Source organism: Hirundo rustica, chromosome 3 (genome assembly GCF_015227805.2).
Source record: "Hirundo rustica isolate bHirRus1 chromosome 3, bHirRus1.pri.v3, whole genome shotgun sequence".
Taxonomy (NCBI): Eukaryota; Metazoa; Chordata; class Aves; order Passeriformes; family Hirundinidae; genus Hirundo; species Hirundo rustica.
In genome coordinates this window covers 70,236,304-70,253,588 of record NC_053452.1, presented here as the reverse complement: position 1 = coordinate 70,253,588, position 17,285 = coordinate 70,236,304, and the positions used below count along the sequence as shown (strand labels likewise).

Below are 17,285 nucleotides of genomic sequence, written 5' to 3'. Positions count from 1 at the left end.
TACCCACAGTGAGGGGGAAATAAGTAAAAACTATGTATTCCATTGATTATAAATATACATATGCATATAATATTAAGAACAAATAAAAATTATTTGGAGTCTTGAGACGATTCTGATACTGTTTTTCTAAATGTGTTTTATTAAATAAACACAGACATGCAACTAAAAGCATTGTAATACTGTTTTAACAGGTTTTGTCAGGTTTTTAGAAGGCTACTACATTGTGTTAATAACAAAAAGAAGAAAAATGGCAGATATTGGAGGTCATGCAATATATAAAATAGAAGATACAAATATGATCTACATTCCAAATGACTCTGTAAGAGTCAGTCATCCTGATGAGGCCAGGTAAGTAATGCTGGTAATCAGTGTGTACTTTCTGAATATTTTCTAAACAATGTTGAACTGCAACTGGCTGTCATGGGTTTTTTGTATTGTATGTCATTCAAGCCATTTTATCTTGTTGGATGGAAAACAGGCTATAAGTTCTATGGCCTCTAACCTGGAGTGTAAATACAATTGTCATAGTCTTCTAGAGTTTATTGTCCACTACTCCATGTTAGAGCTAATCCAGCAAATCTGCACCAAGAAGTGTCAAATACAAGCATTCCTGCAAGGGCAAAGTAATGCTAATACTGGTTTGTATGATTTGGGGCACTGTTCTCTATTTAGTAGCTCTTGCATGATGTTAATCTCACCTAAAGAGATCTTTTTTGCCCTTCCAAAAGTGCTGAATAGATTATTAAATTACTCTGTGCTGTCAGATTCTTGTGAATGTTGTGGTTGTAAAGGGTGGTGTAAAGATTCACTGGTAAGTTTAACTGCTTCTTTCTTTCAGGGACTTTTTATGAAGAGAAATGTTTGAGCCTTTATGTTTTTATCAGGGTAGAGTAACTTTGCTTCTATGAAATAGCAGGCAACTGCTATCAATAACTGCTTTTCAGTCTGTACTAAGTGTAAATAGTCAAAAAGTTATAGTTTATGATAAATTGATGTCAGGTAATGAACCAAGCCAGTAATAAATATTAAAAAACTTCCACTTTAGGTGGGATTGTTCATAGACTCAGTCTCTCCTCTTAGAGTGCAGCAGACCATGTGTTATCTCACCTACATATTTATGGTGCCAGCCATTTTATTATTCATAGAAAATTTAATGGTTTCTTCTGGGAATTTGCAAGTCTACGACAGATTTTACTAGATATTTCTTTTCTTGTTCATTTATTTGAGAGTAACTGAAAAATTTTATTTCTTTTGTGTATTTTTGAGAATTTTCTTAAGTCCTGAAAAAACTGATGTGGATAAGTGGAAAATAGAACCAGAATTTTACAACTGCCTAAAGAAACAGAGTATGCTTATGAGTAGACATTAGTTCTTTTTTTCTTTTTTTTTTTTTTTTTTTCCTTTGAGGGTATTTGATTTATTTTATCCATATGTTGACATTCTAGTATAATTACCTGACAAAACAATTACAGTAAGATAGGAAGGGAACATAGGGCAAGAATCAATATTTATGTGTGGTTTCTTTTCTGATCCTCTTGATCCTTGATCCTCTGAATGACTTCTTATGGTCTGTCTGGTTAAAATAATTTTTCCTACAACTTGAATTATTTTGCTAGGTATCTGAGAATCTTTCAAAATGTGGACCTTTCTAGCAACTTCTATTTTAGGTAGGTATCAGTTACTGTTCCTTTAAAAAAAAAAGTGCACTTAACTAGAAAATTACTGGTTTTGTTTTGACACCCAAGACTTTTAGGTTGATATTCGGGAGAAATAAGGCACATGATCATGCTGCTTGTCCCTTTTCATCTGTGTATTTTGAACCTGCTTTCTCCTTTAATCAGTTGGCTAGCAATTTAGTCTCCATTAGCTTAAAAAATAAAGAACTATTAATGGCATGGAAAAAGTAGACACTGAAGCTACTGTTTCCACTGACTGTTCAGCCTTTCCAGATTATGCAGAAGTTCTCTCTTTGGAAAAGTATTATGTTTCAGGGTGGTTGCTTGTCTTGTTATTTATTCTTTATTGATCTCATTTTCCATAAATAAGCCTTTGCCTTGATTCAGGAGCAAAGGTAGAGAAATAGGTCCTCATTTAAGATACACCCTGTGTGGGGATATGTCTTTCTCAGGGTTTTCTAAGCATTGCAGTTCTCTTGTTTACTGTTTCATGAGTGCCATACCTAATGCAAGTTTCTGTGTCCGAGCTACTGTTGAGATTTTTGGGACAGCACAAAAATGGGAGAAATGTGGTGATAAACCTGGCAGTAGTAGTAGTTAGAAAGAAGACTTGAAGACTTAAAAAATAAATAAACAGTAAAATCCCTCTTGCAATTACCAAAAGGTATGTCAGTCTAGAAGATGCTTCCTCTTGGAAAAAGAAGGCTTTTTGTCACAGCTGGATCTGTGAGGATAAAACCTACCCAAGTTTTGTGTGTGTTTCATGCTTCTGCATGTGAAAGGCTTTTTGTAGCATAAAACCTGAGTTTTTCTTCTGTGCATTGTCTCCCAGCCCGAATATACAACTTCCCCGCCCCACTGCCTCCTTTGCTTGGAGATGACAAATTTGTACTGTTTCCATGATTTTACATAGAAGGGAAAGGACAAGATTCTTCTGTGGCCCTAATAAACATGTTCATCATGAAATGAACCATAGAATGGTCTGGGCTGGAAGGGACCTTACAGATCAGCCAGTTCCAACCCTACTGCACATAGAGTACAGAATTTCCTCCTAATTCTCTCCAGTTTTAGTTTAAAACAATTCCACCTCATCTAATCACCATTGCCCATGTAAAAAGTTCCTCTCCCTGCTTTTTTATAACCCCCTTTAAAGTACTGGAAGGCCATAGGGGGGTCTTCCCAAAGACTTATTTTCTCCAAGATGAAACTCTAGAATTAAGAAAAACTACATATTTAAAATTTCTTGTACGGAAAAAATGAGTAAGTGAATGACTTATACAAAAGTATGTGTTTGGCACAAATCCTATGTGGCATAAATGAAAACTTTCCTACTGGCAGATAATTTACTGTTTATGTTTTATTTTTCATTAAAAGAATTGTTTTCATGAAATGTTTTTGTGCTCTGTGTTTTAGCTGTAAATTTATCCTGATTTTCACTTTCAAAAGGAGAACCATAGGATGATAGTAATATTCTTTCTTATCTTTTATAATCTTTTGAATTTATCAGCTTTCTTTCAATTGTTCTTGGCTGAAAGCATAGCACATTTTTTCTGCATGATTTTTATATAAATCCTGAAGAAAATTAGAAATCAGTTATAAGAAAACATTTGGTCTAAAGGGAAATTGGGGAAACAGCCTGAACATCTCTTACTGGGATACTCTTCAGAGGTTCTGTTATATGCAAACAGAGCATGTTACAGACTTCTTTTTCCCCTAACAGATGGATCAGGCCATTATTATGGAAGTATGTGATGCATGGTTACAGTTTGTTATCATTAGTGATAAATCTAAATGTCTAATGTTTAAATAATTCTTAGATTGTTAATGAATATCTAGAACTTACATGAAGATCAGTAATCACTGATGCTGTCTTAGACTAAAATGGAAATGTGGGAGTATTTGTGATTTAAGTGTAGTATACATTTGGTTTCTCCTTTGAAAGAAGCCTAGTAGCTTAAAAATTTAGCAATTAGCATAGTGTTAGTAAAAGAGACATGAGGTGGAAAATTTGTAACTATTGTAGAACTAATAAAAAAAACAAAACCCAGCCTTTTCTTTATTCAACAGCCATTGCCTTAATATGCATCTGTGCTGCAATCATAAATTTGGAGACAGATACAATTTTTGTGGACCAGGTTTTTGGCTGTTTTGAGTTCAGATAGCAGTTAGAAAGTGAAGCACTTAAATCTCAGAAAAATTAGGTTGTCAATGTATATAGATACTTCTGATGGAATAGCTTTTTTTAAAACTTCTGGAATGCTTCTTGGGACATGGTGAATTAAGTTTCTTGATATCCTTTGTTCAAAAAATATGTTTAGTTTTCAGTTAAAAGAAGAATATAAGCACATTTTCAGTCTTTGTAAACTGTAAAGAGTTTCTGTCTTTGTAAAACCTCTTTTGGAAATCATTTGTATCATTTGCCATGAGGGAATCAGAATCTGTGTATCTTGTTCAGAAGTCTTTTCTATAAAATAGTACTGTGTTAAATACTAGATGGAAAGTAAGGGCTTTCAGAAAATTTCCTCTGCATCTACAATTATTAATAAATGTTAATTGTCTATCAGTTACAGCTATGATCTATCTCACTCCCTTCAGTATAATCTAACTGTCCTGAGAATGCCTCTTGAGACATTAAAAACTGAAACAACCCAGACCCGACAAGAGAGTTTTGATATATTTGAAGATGAAGGACTTTCAACGCAGGGGGGAAATGGTAAGAAAACACATCTAATTAAACTGATGTTGTTGGTCATGAGTGCATTTAAAGTATGTTCCACTTAGGTTTATTTTTGAGAAACATTCATGTCTTCTGTTGTTGGTCAGTTGCGTCCTAACAATTGTGAGTTAATAAAAGATTTTGTAAAGTGCCAAGTACATTTCAGTTTGAACAATGTGATTTCTAGAGGTGAGTAATCATCATTTTAAGTTTGCAACCGGGGAAGATGACTGAGCATGCTGACATTTTTTAGCAATTGATTACTCAACAGGAATGAGTTACAGGGAGAGTGGGAAGCAATAACCAATTAAGTACCAATACAGTTTTTTGGTTTTATATTGGAGAATATTGACAATAGAGGAACTGTATGAAGTTAGCATCATCTTACTGTAGTCACCCCATCAAGAAATTATTTGTAAGAAAAATTACTCATTTTGGTTGGAAACTGCAGCTTTCAGTTTGGATCTAACATATTCATAAGCGCATAAAGATGAGTAGCCAGAGAAAAAAAGTATTTTCTCTCCCTTTTCCTTTGTGCACACACACACACACAGAGAAAGTTTCTCCTGAAATTCTTAATATTAGATTTTATTCTGTTGAATGAAACCCCCATGCCCCCAAGAAAAAGATACTAGTAACATGGCCATATACATCAAGATACCAGCAACTGGTTATCAAATACTACAATATCAGAAAGGACCATAAGGAATGAAGAGAGCAATGATTCCTCTTCTGCAAAGACCCTAATCTGGAGGGTCCCTCAGGAGTCCTTACAAGGGCACTATCTTTTCTATGTCTTTGTGAAAACAGTAGGAAATGGAGATGCCTTAACTTTGACCCCGTTAGCAATGTGTGCTAGTCACCTATCTATTCACAGAACGTGTGTTACAAATAGCCACCTGTCATTTAAGAATTAATTCTCACCAAAGTAATGCTGCTAGTAGTAAGAAAGAGGAAAAGTTGCTGGCTAAGTGCTTGTGACCATCTTCTGCTGACTGTCTAAACTCCTTCATGAAAATATTTTGGTTACATCAGTTTTCCTTGGGCTTACAGTAAGTTGGATCTAGGCAGCAGTAGTTTGTTCAGCAGCTGCGTTTTCACCTGCAGTCTGTGAGAAGAACTCCTTTTTCCTCCAGCAGAACATTTGACTGCTGTAGTTATCTGCTATAATTGGCACTCGTACTGCTACAATATAATTCATCCTGTCAGAAACTTCATTTGAAAAAAATGTGAAAAAATATAGATAATAGAATTCTTGTCTTCTTTATTTTCTTTAAAGTTTCAGATTCATTAAGTTTTCTCTACCACCTTTCAGTGACAGTTGTTATCTTGGTCCTGATATTTGAAACAGAAAAAGACTCTGATTCCAGATATTTCAGAAACAGAATTTTAATTTGCAGGTCTACAATAGCTGCATTTCTTGGTGTTAGTGCAGATTAGGTAAACCAGGTTGATTTGTGTGAAAAAGGATTGATGTGCATGGTCTTCCAGAACCTAGTTGGTAATTAGAGGTGACCCAGAACTGAGAAGCTTATAAAGTCCTTCTGTAGGAGCATTTTTGCCTTAACTGGAATTCACAACTTTGTTTCCCTTGTTATCAAATCCCTTGATGCTACTATGTAGAGATCCCTTTTCATTACTGAAGTATATCGGTAACTTCTGCATGAAGGCACTCAAGTCACAACAGTGACTGGCAACTATAAAAAAACTGCAGTTCCTCATAAACACTGGACTTCAGCTTGTGCCTGAAATTATCTGTGTTCAGCAAACCTCAGGAATGTGAGTAAATGATAACACTGAGTTGCAGTCAAGGGGGAATCAAAACAAAGATCCAATGTCCTGGATTTTAAAGCAGGTGAGATTGTTTCTTAATTACTAATGCATTTTCATTGTAACAACTTCCCAGGTGTATTTGGGGTTTGCAGTAGGCCTTACGAAAAGTATGTGTGGAATGCCAAGCTTCTGGAAGCAGTAAGAAATGCTGTTCATCGTGACTGGCTGCTGTATATTATTCATGGATTCTGTGGGCAATCAAGTATCCTTCTACTGTTGTAATGAATTTTGGCTTATCACTTTTGAAAAAAACCCAGTTTGAACATTCATATATGAGCAAATTCATATTTATATTTGCTCATATTTGGTCATATAAATACCATTTAATTTTATACTTATTGTTTGGCTTTTATTTTCGTTACTTTCTAAGTAAGAAATATAGTTATTGTAAGAAAGCCTTAACACAGGTAGACTAGATTTTCAGTGAGGCTCTGTTTATAAGCATGGGGTTTAGTAGTAAAGAACTTGAGAGGATTTTTAGGCTCAGCTGTGTTTTTCCACAGATGTTTGAGGAAAGGGAGAAAAGTTAAGCAGAACTGAATTGCTGCCTGATCTGGTTTCAGCTGTGTTTAAACCATGACATTGCCATAGAAATACTCTCCTACTAATCTTCTCTAAAACATTTTTTAGTAACTGAGATTTGCAAAAATTCTTGTATTTTACTCTCTTTCTGTTGAAGACGATGGTAGAAATTCAGCCCTGCTGTGTGAAGAGCACTAGGACATGTGAAAGTCTTTTTCCTTGACTATATACTATTTTAAATGGTTAAATGGGTCTATGTACATTGTAGCAGGAGGAGCAAAAGTCCAGATGCATACCATAGGCCAAAGAAATGTCATGTTATGCGTTAAGAATTTAGCATATTACAAAGACACTCTGTTTTATTCACCAACACTATCATGTTAACTTAGAATTTCTGAGGAAGCTAACACAATTATGGAGTTAACATTAGTGGTGTCCACAAAATTTAATTTTGCTTTTTTATGTTTGTTAGACTGTTGGTCATTGGCAGACAAAAAACTAGATCTGTTTTGATATACCATTATTTCATTTGGGGTCTTACTTAAAGCTGGATCTAACCACCGGCGTTATGCCTGCAGCTGCTTAGTGTGTGAGCAAATGTCTTCTTAACTCTTTCCTGTGTCTTCCTTACACTGAGGAAGCAGTGATAGTCACACTAAGCTCTGATTCTCTTCGGTGTTAGTAAACTGGAAAATGACTAGGAAAAAACCGCCACAGCATCCATAGCCTGTTTGCCTCTGGCTTTCAGTTGTTGTTACTGAAGTGGTTGCAAATTTATCTGTTTTTCCAAAGGAATAATTAGAGAGTGACTAATATACTTCATCTGAAAATGAAGCCCCCAAATTTTAATCCCAGTATTCACAAAATCAGCATTCGTGGTGCTAGGTGCATCTTGTATCTATTTCACCTCTGTTGTCATTTCATAAAATAGAAATGCTGCTTCTCTTCTGTAGGTTCTAAAAAGTGGGTGATGTATTGCAATGTAGATTCACTTTTCTAGTTCCTAAAACTAATTGTTGGAACGGGCAATGATCTCTTCCACCTGCAAAATAAGTTTGTATGTGATGCTCATCACTGTTAAGGTGATTTTAGTAAATCAGATATGTTGGTTTCATACACTTCCGTTAGAACTTATTTTTGCTTGCATAAAGTGAACAAAAAATTGCATGTGACATGTAAACCTTAACTTCTCTTTCAAGAGCTGTTAATATATGGCCGCCCTATATATGTCACTCTGATAGCCAGAAGGTCAAGCAAATTTGCTGGAACGCGTTTTCTGAAACGAGGAGCAAACTGTGAGGTAAATCAAATATGATTTTATGGGTTGTTTCCTTCTGCCCCTCCTCAGTATGAAAGCTTGAGCTTGACTGACTGGAGAGCTAAAATGATTTAAAGAGTTGTTAAGGGTTTGGCTATAAATTATGATATTAAATTATGTTATTGCAGGTATCACTATATTTTTTGTTGGTATAATGAAGTTGTTCTTAAAGTAATAAATTTAATAGCTCTAAATTGGCACTTGTTTTGGTTTTTTACACTTAGACATAATGTTACTTCCCAAACTGAGGGAAAAAAATAAAAATATGGTAACATACATTAGGGACAAATGGGAATTTAACCTTCAGTGTTTTTCTCACTGCTGTGGTTCGGTGTCTCACAGTTAATTGTGCTCTGCTTGTAATGATCAATTCTCTGTAATGCATGTAGCTTTGAATGTCATGTCTACATCATATGTGTATTTCTGTTTGGTTTAGGGAGATGTTGCTAATGAAGTGGAAACTGAACAAATACTTTATGATGCTTCAGTTATGTCATTTTCTGCGGGGAGTTATTCCTCCTATGTTCAGGTTCGAGGGTCTGTCCCTCTGTACTGGTCTCAAGATATTTCAACTATGATGCCTAAGCCGCCCATAACACGTGTGTACAAATTATTCTTTGTGATAGATTATGGCTAATGCTGTGTCCTAAAGGAGTATCTGAGAACTGAATTGGCAAAAATGATCAGATTGTCTGTTCACTTGTGCTTTGTGAAGCCATAATTTAAAGTAAAAAAATAAGAAAAAAATGTTCATCTTAGACTTCACATTAAGAAATTAAATAGGAAAAGTTTCTGTTTGAAGATGTGAGCTTTCTTTGTATTACTTTGTGTTTAAGTTAGCTACATTTATCTTAGTATTGTGGCTAAAATATTAAACCTGTTGAAAATGGTGGAAAATGTCTGGGCTGTGATTAATGGGGCCAGAATAATTGTTCTTTATCAGCGTTTCATGAAAATTTAAGAGCTTGCCTACAATTCCGCAAAGGGAATATTTTTTTAGCAGCTTTTGCATGAAAAGAGGGGAAAGTGTTTAACTGTGTCATTACTACCAAAGAATTAATGCATCTTTTGTGAAGAGTGCTATTAAGGGAAAATTCTACAGCTCACTTATTATCATCTTCAATTTATGTTTGTTTCAGTGGACCAAGCAGATCCTTATGCACACGTTGCTGCTCTTCACTTTGACCAAATGCTTCAGAGATTTGGCTCTCCCATTATTATATTGAATCTTGTGAAGGTACAGTATTTTGAATATGTTCTATGTGTTTGATTTTTGATATTATGCTTCTTTCTGTAAAGTCGCTGTGTAATTTTGGTTATGTTCTAAAACTAATATTAGCTTACAAGTGGCATATTTTCTTCATAAATCTCATCATACAGGATATAGTACATAACTGTGCTTCCACTACAGCTCTTCAAAAACAAAATTCCCCATGTTTAGAGATTTCTTACAGTAGCCTTTCACTGTTCTTTTCACTGCTATTACCCATTAGATCCAAGTCCAAATAAAATTATCACTAAATTTAATTTAACACTAAAAGCTACTGAAATAGTATGGTTCCATTCGAAGTGAGGTTGAAACTAGAACCATTCTGTGGTTCTATGAAAGCTATGTTATATTCAGGTGATGGCAACACAATTCTAATTTTTAAAAAATATTGCAAGACTGGGAGATGGGAGCTGTTGTTCCCCATCTCTTGCCAGTAATGGAGAAGAATTTCCTTTTGTCCTCTTATATTCCACAACTGAATGGGATGTTTCCCTTTCTGCCTGTGTTTTTACTTCTCTTTTGTGGTTCTCCATTTCATCTATATTGTCAGTTTTATTTCTATGTGTTCTTCTTTACATTTACAGCATTCCATTTTTCAGCCAATGATTTTGCACAGTTAAAACAGGTGATTTTTACTACTAATACAAATCGATTGTTGAAAACCTAGAATGTTCAGATTTTTCTATCTTTTCTGTTCTTAATTTAATGTACTATTTATGAACAACTGCCTGCTGTTGTTACAGCTTCCACTTTTGATTGCCATTATATATGCATATGTGTATGTGTGCATGCGTATGAGTTTGTTTGTTAGTGAAAATCGTGATGTTACATTCCTTTTCTTTTGCTAAAGGAACGTGAAAAAAGAAAGCATGAAAGGATTCTCAGTGAAGAGCTTGTTTCTGCTGTGACATATCTCAACCAGTTCTTACCTCCAGAGCATGCAATTATATATATACCCTGGGATATGGCCAAATACACTAAAAGGTAGAAAAAGCCTTTTCTATACTAGTGCTTGTAGTTGAAATGCACATATGGAAGTAAATGTTACTGAACAAAACAGTAACTTGCAAACAAAACAAGGGAATGTGATTCAGCATAGTCATACATCCTTTTCTGCCACATTCATATTTTTGAATCACAGAAAGTTTGGTAGAGAAAAATCAGGGTGATGTAAAAATCAAGGAGTTTTAGGTTTTTTATGCCTTCTGCTTCTAGTTTATCTAATATTTTTTATCAAAAAGAAGCAAAATTACTCAGATACGGTCAGTCTCTCTCTCCTGTAAAATCTAAGAAAACTATAGACATAATTACTGTTGGATGAATTAAGATGTGATATGGCCTGCTTTTAAATCATTTTTGTAATGGAAAAACTTTTCAAGTAGTGAAATTTTTTTATCATTAATGTATCTTGACTGTCTTTTTTTTTTTTTTTCCCTCTCCTCAGCAAACTCTGCAATGTCCTTGACAGACTGAATGTGATTGCAGAAAGTGTAGTAAAGAAGACTGGATTTTTTGTAAATCGACCTGATTCCTACTGCAGTATCTTGCGTCCAGATGAAAAGTATCTATAATTTATTCGACACATTGTGAATAACACCTATTCCTTAGAAATCTGTTTGGAATTTCTGTGTTTATGATTTTTTTTATTTTATTTTATTTTATTTTATTTTATTTTATTTTAAGACTTGCTAATTTGAAAACTACTAAGTGACTTCTTTTGAGGCATACTAATAGGGTAACTGTCATCTAAATGTTATTGAGTCTGTTGTTAACCGGTGGATTTTATGGTCTTGTAAATAGAAAATATAACACTTTTTTTAAAAATAGAAACTGTATTTGGTTCAACTGCTGCAGATGAAGTCTCAAGTACCTGAAAATCCAGAAGTAACTATTTATCACTGAGTAGATCGATACATGATATGATCTGTTATTTTATGAGATAATTTGAAAGTCATTCTGTTTTGTTTCTTTTTCAGGTGGAATGAACTGGGAGGTTGTGTTGTTTCCACTGGTCGCTTGCAGGTACTAAAATACACTTTTTTAGTTCATAGTTACAGTGATGTAGGTCAGCACTCCCAAAGAACAGTGAATAATTTCATTTAAATAGCTGATTGGTGACTCACAGACTCCTCTTAAATTAATATTTATAGTACACATTATTATGGCTGTCCTTGCTAGAAATCTAATTGGGAATTAGGGCTTTAAGTTCTTGCATGGTACCCTAAAACCTTCTGGTGTTGCAATTTTTTCTTTGCTGGACTTAGTTTGAGAAATGCTTGTATTTTAAACTAGTTTCCATTACTATTTAGTCTGTAATGGTACCAGTGCTGTGAAAGTTAAACCAGCAGCATTTTAGTAAACTGCATCATAAAATATTACCCAGAAGAAGTGAGGAATAAGCACATACTTAACCCTGGTAACATATTCATACACATGAACGTGGGTTACTGACATTTTCACCAGTGCTGACTATTCTATACATTGTTACAGTTTCCAGCACTAAAAGAAAATAAAACTAGAATCATGCCTTCTTCTAAGGTCAGAAAAGTGCTGACTAAACTGCAAACCATACAGTATAAAATTTATACCTGAATGTCATGGTTACATATTCTGAACACAGGACGTATTCTTAAGAAGCATTAGTTGCTTTGACTTGCCATTCATAATTTTGTATTTCTTGTAAGTTAGAGAGCATGGAATGTCACCATTCCTGTACTAGCTGATCACTGGGGTGTGTTTGTTGAGGGCAGAGAAACAGCAGAGCAGATAGAATTTGATCTCTTAAAAAAAAAACAAAACCCAGCCCTCGTTAGTTTTTTTTTATGTTAATCTTAGAGGTTTACCTGTAGTAGGAAAGTGATTATTTTATCTTTAGTAATTTGAGAGTCACCAATGTAAGCATTCAGATCACAGTTCATCTCTGACTAGACATCTTGTGAGTCGCATCCAAGTTGTGACTTCTTCAGGGCTGTTTGTGAGTTGAAGGAGCATCCAGTTGGTGTGATGATAAAAGCAAGAACATTTTGAAAAATAGGCATGACAGCAGTCTGATGTAGCTTGCTAGAGATTAATTGCTTTTGAACTTTTATTAGAAATATCTTTCCTCAAATTTTTGTGAAGACATTATTTGAGATTTGATAAGACTTGGCTAGTAGTAAAAAAGTAATAATCATGAGTGTAGTAATTTGTTGATTAAGGTAAATCTTTTCTTTGGATTGCTTTACCAGACTGGAGTCCTTCGAACCAACTGTGTGGACTGTTTAGATCGCACTAACACAGCCCAGTTTATGGTGGGGAAATGTGCTTTGGCCTACCAGTTGTATTCATTGGGATTGATTGATAAACCAAATTTACAATTTGATACAGATGCTGTAAGGTAAGATAGATTAATAGAGTGTGTCATGGTTTTACTTTTTAATTTTGAGTCAAGAGATTATGGAGAATTATGCCTATGTAGAAGAAGCATACAGTTATTTCTACTGGAATGATTTAATGTTTATTCATCCAAGTTTAAAACATCTTTAGTTCTTGAAATCTTGAGAAAATCCCATCATGCTGAAGGTTCCATCTACTGGAAAAGTGTGTTAATCAGTCTTACAATATAACTGCTTGACTTCATTCCATTTATATGCCTAAACTTAAAGAGTTGAGTTTTCCTTTGAAACTAATTTAAGAAAACTTCTGCCCCATTCTTTGACACTTGTTTCAATTTCTTGAGGCAAAATGCTGACTGAGAGTGAAAACTGAAATAAGTACTTGCTTTCATGGAGAATGCCACACTGGTAATTGTATAGAAGTACATCTTACCTTGCTATTTCCCACTTTTTCTTTGAAAGATTTAATGGTTTTTGCTTTATTGAAATTTTTCAGCAAAATTGTTCTTTCAGATCAAGTGTCAATACAAGCATCTCCAAACCCCTTATAAAAACCCAACATTTGTATTGAAATGCTTTGGAGGTTAGGGTGAACTAAGCTGCTTAACTTGTACACATGCATCAGAAATAAATGTAGGAGTCTTTAAGGTGCTGTGTTTTTATTCCTTTAAGCTGTTGTGACTGTGAAACTTATGGCTTCATTGACTTATGTCTTCATTGCTGATTTTAGCTAGTGGTTTGATAGTTTCAGAGCATGGAGATCTATCTTGTATTCAGAAGCCACAAGTAGTCAGGCTTCAATCCCCTTCACTTGAGATATACCTCCAGCTCCTCCTCTTTTTTTCCATTAGTTCCCAGCACCTGCCTGGTGCCTGGAGCTGGTATGTGCTGCAGAAACCACCTCACCTGCAGTACGTTGGTTCACTGTGCAAGTGGTGTCTCCTGGCCTCTGTCTGGTGGCCAGGGAGAGTACCCACCCACTGGTGGCTTCCTGGGTGTGCTAGCAGTGCCTCTGATCCACCATGTCCCAGCTGCTGGGAGCTGCACGTTTACCTCTGGGAATAAATAATTCCTGCTGCCAAGACCAGTTGCTGTGCAGCCTCCTGGGAATACTGGTCAAACAAAAACCAAACCAACCGACCAAACCCAAAGAAACAAATGAGATCCTCATGCATGCTGTATGATTTCTGAACAATTTGTATGGAGGCAAGTGGGTTTGGGGTTATTTCTTTGGGGGTTTTTTGTCTGTTGTTCTGGGGTTTTTCTTTAGTTTTTAAAAAGTTTCTTAGCAGATGTTTCCTCCTAATTGATCTTATTGTACTTGGCCTTGGACAGAAGATTTGCTGGACAGCTATTTAGTTTTTACAGAAATTGATTTGCTGCACAGATAAATGTTCTTCATCCAGATCCTTTCCAGGCAAACTTCAGTCAGATGGTTGCTAGGTTACCTATGCATTACTGTCTCTTTTGTTGGAAATTTTATTAGGGGAATGTTTTTATTGTCTTGTTTTGGTGCTTTTTTTTTTTTTTAAATTTATTTTGTTATTTGTTTCTATCTTCCTTTTCACTCCTTAAGGACTTCTTTCCTCTGCAGGTATTACATGTAGACACCTGAGTTACTTTGTCTTCCTATACTGATGTGAAATGCATTCCCACATTAGTCGTTGGGTTTGCTTTGTAGTTTTGGGGAGGGGTTGGGGTTTGTTTTGTTCTGATTTGGGATTTTTTGCCTCTTAACTAAACTTCCAGTCATTTTTAGTAAAATATCGTCCTTGTCATTGTCTTGCTCAAGCAAGGCCATAGTGTCAATTTCTGAGAAGCATTTTTCAGTCTCTTATCTTTTAGACTGAACACCGTCTCCTGAAGATGGCCTCTTTTTCTGAGACTGTTATCTTTGTCATTGATAGGAAGCTTGTTTAATTTTTGCTGCTTGGACTAGTCCCAGTTTGGATAGTGTCAACTTCTTGATGCCAGAGGATTTCTTTGCTTTTTAGCCAGCTCTCCTTGTTCAAATCAATTCTTAGCCAATTCTTTTTGCTTTCAGCTTACATCAAGATTTTCCAGCTCCAGCAAATGTTACCTGACTGCCATACGCTTTTCTTACAAGTCATGTTTATTCATTTTGTACCCTAGAGCCATCATTACTGTAACCACGGAGATTTTTGGAAGGTTATGCTAACTTCATTCCTGGTGTACTTAACAGATAATGTAGCCTTGAGATATTGATATGTTCTGTCCCTTTTAGTGTATAAACATGCCTTGATTAGTGAAGATATTTTTTGTTTTCTCTCCATTAAGTAGTAGGTCATGTTAATCTTCTTCTTGAATCTACAGAACTGCATACTCTGTGTGAACCTCTTCTTTTATATTAAAAAGTAACAAAAATCTTAAAGTCTAAACCTTAGTAATTATTATGTCTGAATAAAATTTCCACATATTTATCTGAATAAAGGAGGAGATATTGTATTTCATTTGCAGAAAGACTTCATTATATTTTCTTTTTAAAATTCTATTCAGAAGTTTGATAGATGACACATTTTGCTTTTCCTTCAGATTATTTGAAGAACTATACGAAGATCACGGGGACACGCTTTCTCTGCAGTATGGAGGCTCTCAGCTTGTCCACAGAGTAAAAACATACAGAAAGATTGCTCCATGGACTCAGCATTCCAAAGATATTATGCAAACACTCTCAAGATACTATAGTAATGCTTTCTCAGGTAAATTTAAGTGCTTTCTTTCAAGCTATTGTTTCCAAAACATCTTTCTCATGATGTTTCATTTATCTACACTATGATCTTATGAGTGAGTTCCTCTATACTGTAATTTCTAAATAATTCAGTAACATCTCAAATAGGTGTGCTGATTTGATGATATATTTATTCATTCTATGTTGTAGCGAGCAGCCCTTTATTTAGAAAATATACACATGTAGCACTGCATCTGCCAGTGACATTTGTAGATCAGTAGAGAAGCAGGTAGGTGTTACAGAGTTTTAAAATTTGGACAGAATGTCTTCAGCAAATATAAGGAAACTGGTAAATCTAAACCAGAGTAGAAGGCTTCATGTGGAGTACTTCTTGTGATGTTTCTGAGAGCGCAAAACAAAGCAAGCTGTAATGCATGTAATTCTTTTGTGTAAAGAGGAGGTACAAACTGTTACATCTGTGGTAGGAGAGACAAAATTAAATTCAAAAACCAAGTAAATAAGCTTTTTTTTCAGTTAAATAAGTTGTAAAATATTAACTTACTCCTTCATTAGCTCATATCACTTACTAGTTGAACACTGAGTGTACTACTTTCTTCTGGGCAACATGGCTAATGGTAAACGTCTTTGAAAAATGCTGAGCCTTATCTTATGCAAAATAACAGCAAAAAAGTGTTTTTAGAAATCTTGTAAAAGATCTAAAAGAACAGTCTAAGACATTTCAGAAGGGCAAACACTGAGTGTGACCATGTTATAAATACTGTGTCAGTCCTCTATTACTCTTTTGCACAAAAGTTGCATAGCCAGGGGTGGAAGTACCTTTTTATTTTTTGACCTAGTAGACTGCAATTATTTAGAGACTGTGATCTTAAAACAGTGAGATGAACAGTGGCTAGAAATACTTCAGTAATCTCTGGTTTCTTTGGCTGAAATTATTGCTTTTGTGCATATAACAATGTTGAAAGCACACCATTCAGTTTAACTTTTCTGAATGTAAATCACATAATTTGTGTCTCATATTTGGCCAACTAAATGGGAAATGGGGAACTTGTTTATTTCAGTGATGTGGTCTCTTATTGTTTGCATTGGCAATAAAGTCTAGCCTCATCAATTCTTATGAGCCGAAGGTAGCAGACTGGCAGTGTCACCTGTACTGTGACAAAGGAGATGGAACAAATCTCTGAGCTGTTCACTTTTATGCCAGCCACTGAAATGGTTATGTAGAAGCCTGAGCAAAGTTCTTAGTCCACATTTGGGGTTGTGGTCTGCTTGCAAGGATAGTTGTGATATGCATGCCTTCTAGTAATAAAAGAATTTGTTCTAAAAAAGATGTTACAAAAAGAAGAAAAAATTTACAAATAAATGAAGTCCATCTTGTCATCTCAATTAACTTGTAGGAAAGTACACGAATAGACATTAGTCTTTACTGAGGTCAATACTGTCTTCGAATGAAATTTTCTTAAAGGTGCTGCACACTTCCCCCAATTTACTTACAATTTTGGTATTTGATCCCATTTGAGGCATGCATTTTTGGGGCTGTATGTATTCCTCGTGTTTGAAGATAACATTGTTAAAATGTAGCATTCAATGTCATGTTTACTTTGTTGCATTTTTAGTGTAGAGTTTTAAAATATTTGTTTCAATGAAATTTAAAGGTTTGCCGTCCAACACTGCCTGTTCAGCTAGCTTGTTAATGTGGCACATTGGGAGAGATCACTTTGTTCTTTAAGTTTTCTAAGAAAGCAGAGAAAAAGGAAACAGTTTTAGAACAAGATGCTGATTTGCTGTGCATTTATTATTGTTGCTATCCATGATATTTAAAATGCAAATAAAAATCTGAGGGCCAGCTAGTTCATGAATCAGCATTTC

The 17,285-nt window shown here is 35.0% G+C and overlaps 1 protein-coding gene across 4 annotated transcripts in view; it reads left to right on the top strand.

Moving 5' to 3' along the window:
- FIG4 (FIG4 phosphoinositide 5-phosphatase) overlaps window positions 1–17,285 on the top strand; it is a 50,529-nt gene that overhangs the window by 13,183 nt on the left and 20,061 nt on the right. For 3 of the 4 annotated variants that reach the window (XM_040057643.2, XM_040057647.2, XM_040057645.2), the window contains exons 4-15: window positions 192–348; window positions 1,617–1,667; window positions 4,241–4,389; window positions 6,299–6,427; window positions 7,947–8,047; window positions 8,502–8,664; window positions 9,205–9,302; window positions 10,186–10,319; window positions 10,780–10,896; window positions 11,312–11,357; window positions 12,563–12,711; window positions 15,263–15,429. In XM_040057643.2, coding sequence (XP_039913577.1) covers window positions 192–348; window positions 1,617–1,667; window positions 4,241–4,389; window positions 6,299–6,427; window positions 7,947–8,047; window positions 8,502–8,664; window positions 9,205–9,302; window positions 10,186–10,319; window positions 10,780–10,896; window positions 11,312–11,357; window positions 12,563–12,711; window positions 15,263–15,429 — 1,461 coding nt within the window. The remainder of the gene's footprint in view (window positions 1–191; window positions 349–1,616; window positions 1,668–4,240; window positions 4,390–6,298; window positions 6,428–7,946; window positions 8,048–8,501; window positions 8,665–9,204; window positions 9,303–10,185; window positions 10,320–10,779; window positions 10,897–11,311; window positions 11,358–12,562; window positions 12,712–15,262; window positions 15,430–17,285) is intronic. The other variant, XM_040057644.2, reaches the window with a different exon arrangement.